This window comes from Hylobates moloch, unplaced genomic scaffold (genome assembly GCF_009828535.3).
Source record: "Hylobates moloch isolate HMO894 unplaced genomic scaffold, HMol_V3 SCAFFOLD_1, whole genome shotgun sequence".
NCBI classification, from domain to species: Eukaryota; Metazoa; Chordata; class Mammalia; order Primates; family Hylobatidae; genus Hylobates; species Hylobates moloch.
Genome location: NW_026652276.1, coordinates 125,277,744 through 125,281,559, shown reverse-complemented (window position 1 = coordinate 125,281,559; position 3,816 = coordinate 125,277,744). Strand labels below are relative to the sequence as shown.

The following is a 3,816-nucleotide window of genomic DNA, read 5'->3' as shown; positions in this document are numbered from 1 at the left end:
TCAGCCTCCCGAATAGCTGGGGCTACACACGCCTGCCATCATGCCCAGCTAATTTTTTGTATTTTTAATAGAAACGGGGTTTCACCTTGTTAGCCAGGATGGTCTCGATCTCCTGACCTCGTGATCTGCCCGCCTCGGCCTCCCAAAGTGCTGGGATTACAGGCGTGAGCCACCGCGCCCGGCCTACTTTGATTCTTAAAAAGTAACACTGAATGGGTCTTTCCACCTTGAGGAAAAACAAAGAACTTTAGGTAAAGTGTTTGACAGTGATTGATTGGCACAGGTACTCACCAAACTGTAGCTATGAATTAAACTTCAAACAACTGGCGTCAGTCTTCCTGCAAACCCTGGAGCATCGGCAAAGAAACGCTACTCTAGTTCCCTCATCCAAGAGTAAAAACAGAGAGGCAAGACAAGATAGAAGGTCTTTATTCAATAGCAGCTGAGAGACCATGCCTCGATCCTCGGAGGGGACGCATTTCCCCCACATACCATTCGTTTCCCACGTTTCCATTCTCTGCAGGCTACAGCTTGATGGAAAAAAGGGGATTGTTCTAGAGGTACTTATACACAACCTTTGAGGGCACAGTTTGGAGGTGGAGTCGCACAGGACATTTGTAAAAGTAGGACAGCAAAGTTTCACTGTAGCCCACGAGGAAGTAGTACTTGTGTGGAGACAACTGCCTCAGGACCAGGGCACAGATCTCCAACTGGTTACCCCGGCGCTTTAAAACCAGCTGGTCTGCCAGGCAGCCTGGGAAGGTACCCCACATGAACTTGCGAAGGAAAACATCCTCCACTGTTCGCTCTGCAGCATGGTCCTCTCCATCCAGGTTACCTGAAGAGGGAAGGGCATAACAGAAGAGTCAGCCTCATTGGCCCAGGGCCCTGCCATAACTCCAGAGTCAACATCCAAAAGCGCTGAGCACAATCCCACCCTTCACCCCCTACCTCTTCTCTTTTCTTCTGCTAATGGAATAAGAAAAATAACACTTTAAAGTTCAAAGTATGTTATGCCATTAATTCCCAAGCCAATTCAGTTTAGTAGGTATTATCATTATTCTTATTTTACAAAAAGAAGATGAAGGCCTGAATCAGGGTACAAAACTCAGATGATGGCACCACATCTAGCCCCTTTCCTGCTTTCTTGGCTGCCTTATAAAAACACTGGTCATCCCATGGGCCAGAAAGATGAGGCTACCAGCTATTTTTGAGATTAGGGACATGAGTCCTCTCATGAGCTACGGCCAGGGCTTCCACCAGTGGATTCTGTGTGAACCCTGGATCCCCTGCAGCCCTTACAATGTCCATTAAGACTCTGCACACCTACATCCAAACCTCAGACCAGAACCTGAAAGAGTGGGAGATAAGCATCTTTTTTTTTTTTTTGAGATGGATCCTCACTCTGTCGCCCAGGCTGGAGTGCAGTGGCGTGATCTCGGCTCACTGCAACCTCCGCCTCTTGGGTTCAAGCAATCCTCTGCCTCAGCCTCCTGAGTAGCTGGGATTGCAGGCGTCTGCCACTACGCCCAGCTAATTTTTTTGTATTTTTAGTAGAGATGGGGTTTCACCATCTTGGCTAGGTTGGTATTGAACTCCTGACCTTGTGATCCACCCTCCTCGGCCTCCCAAAGTGCTGGGATTATTACAGGCGTGAGCCCCCATGCCAGGCAAGCATGTGTATTTTAAGTAAGTTCTCTAGATGCATCTCAAACATCCAAGAACCCCTGTACTAAACAAAACACAGTTGGTTATCAATTGTTCACAATAGTTATGTTCTATAAAGTCACTGCCAACACTGAGTTAGTGAATACTGAACCATTGCTCCTAGGGGAAACAGGGTTAGATTCCTTCCAGCCTCTGGGCACCGTATTTTTGTTAACAAATCAATACATAACCTAGTTTCCTTTGTGTTTCTGTTTAAAGACACCTTGTTTAATATATATGGTAGATTCATTAACATTGAATTCAGGGCCAAGAGCAACTCAGCAACTCATGACTGAAGAAAGATTCTCTAATCACGTATGTTCTCCCTAAGGCACGTCACAGCCTTCTCCCGCTTAGGAACACTGGATAGCACTTCAGCATTGCAAGGCCATCTTAAACAGCAAAATCACTAACAAAAAGCACAAAAATGCAAATTAAAAAAAAAAAGATTCTAGACCATTAAAAGGACACCTTTTACAGTATGAGGGCTGAAACTAGGCAGAGCTTTGTCGACCTCAGCTCGGGACATGCACCTGGGGTGGCAGCTCTAACCACATCTCAGAGTGACCTTGAGAGTGCCCAGAGTGTTGATTTGGGGCTTACAAATAAATTTTAGTCAGTAGAAGAATCTGAAAATATGGAATTCATGAATAACGAGGGTTGTCTGTATATATTTACAGAGAAAAATTTGTGCTTCAGTGGAAAACTGCATTCCTTAGAGCACACTCTTCAGGGTTATCAGATTCTGTAACGGTTTCACTCCTTTCCTTGACTCTGAGCTATTTTACAGCTCTGTAAATTACAGATAACTGACAGGAATGCAAAATAATTCTTGTCTGTAGACATGCAAATAATTTCTGTTCAGTGGAGGATCAACTGAGTCCCTGCCTGCCATGGAAAAAGTCAGTTTTGCATCCATCTTCAAATTTGTTTCAACATCCTGATCTATATGTCTCTGCTTTTTTATGTCTCCCTTGAGTTGGTTTCATAGATTTCTGACCCTGGCATTACTTCCTGAGTTAAAAGAAACCTGTGACACGTGTTCATTTTGTTTACAGGACAGTCGGATTGAGTGCTCCTTTTGGAGGCCTGGGGTCCGCTCACCTGTGTGCAGCGACAGCCAGCCTTTACGGTGGGCGATGTAGTGCGGCGCGTGTGCCTCCTCGTAGGTCACCGGCTTGTCCCCCTTGCTTACGCGTACTCGGGCCGCCCGGTTCTAGGAGCAAAAGGGGCCGTGACTCCACGAGACCCCCGATCCAGACCCCTACTTCGCGCCATGTCCCCCCAGTCAGCTGGCACTGTTCCCCGGCCCCAACCCCCTGATCCCTAAGCCCCGACCCTAGCCCCGCCTCGGACCCCAGCGACACGCCCCCTTCAGCCCGCACCGCTTCCCCCGCCTCCCGGCCCCCCGGACCCCCGCCCCCCGGACCCCCGGACGCCCGGCCCCCAGGCCCCCGCCCCGGCGGTGCTCACCTTGGCGCAGACCGCGGAGGTATGCAGGGCGCGCCAAGCGCAAGGCAGCTCTCGGCTCCAGGACAGCACCTGTGGAGGGAGGGCGCGTGAGGCGGAAACTAGGGACACCACCTCCGACTCGCCGGGACCTGCCGAGTCTCCCCACTCACCCGTGGCCCCAGCAACCCGCTGCACACGGAGGCCGCCATCTTAGGCCAAGCAGAGCGCGGGACGTACCACAGCGCTAAGGGGTGGGGACGGCCACGGACGAGACCAAGTCGGAGCTCGTACTCTGGCGGGGGCGGGGCAGGGCCTCTGCGGGGCGGGGCCGCGGTATGCTGCGAGCTGTTACTCCCGCCTTCCCCGCAGCCCTGTGAATGCTCAGCCTTGTGAATGCTCATCCCGCCGCTGTTCGCTCTGCCGCGGTTGCTGCTTGCATAGGGTTTCAGATCCAGAAATTTGAGGATGCGAAACGTGAGATTTCCTCTTCAACAACCTCACGCTAGTACGGGTGATGGGTGTGCGGCCCACCGGACCCCGCCCTGCCCAACCTGCACCCTCGGGCCTCGAAGAGGAGCCGAGCGTTTCCCCAGGTCCTAGTTATGCCTCCAAATAATATTCGTAAAAAAACAAAACAGAAAAACCCTCCAGACTTTT

The 3,816-nt window shown here is 50.7% G+C and overlaps 1 protein-coding gene across 1 annotated transcript; it reads right to left on the bottom strand.

The window, feature by feature from the left end:
• Window positions 1–413: 413 nt before the first annotated feature.
• On the bottom strand, window positions 414–3,416 carry MRPS24 (mitochondrial ribosomal protein S24). Its single transcript, XM_032758235.2, has 4 exons — window positions 3,330–3,416; window positions 3,181–3,249; window positions 2,812–2,923; window positions 414–838 (listed from the first exon to the last, which is right to left on the bottom strand). Exons 1-4 carry the CDS (start codon window positions 3,366–3,368, stop codon window positions 555–557), a joined length of 504 nt encoding a protein of 167 aa, XP_032614126.2. The 5' UTR covers window positions 3,369–3,416; the 3' UTR covers window positions 414–554.
• Window positions 3,417–3,816: the final 400 nt, after the last annotated feature.

What these genes read in the sequence shown, in the direction of transcription:
- MRPS24 (XM_032758235.2), bottom strand. Translation starts at nt 3,368, where the DNA reads ATGGCGGCCTCCGTGTGCAGCGGGTTGCTGGGGCCACGG. An exon ending in GCGGGTTGCTGGGGCCACGG is followed by an intron (nt 3,250 to 3,329) that starts GTGAGTGGGGAG and finishes CTCCCTCCACAG; the next exon opens with GTGCTGTCCTGGAGCCGAGA. An exon ending in CCTCCGCGGTCTGCGCCAAG is followed by an intron (nt 2,924 to 3,180) that starts GTGAGCACCGCC and finishes TTTTGCTCCTAG; the next exon opens with AACCGGGCGGCCCGAGTACG.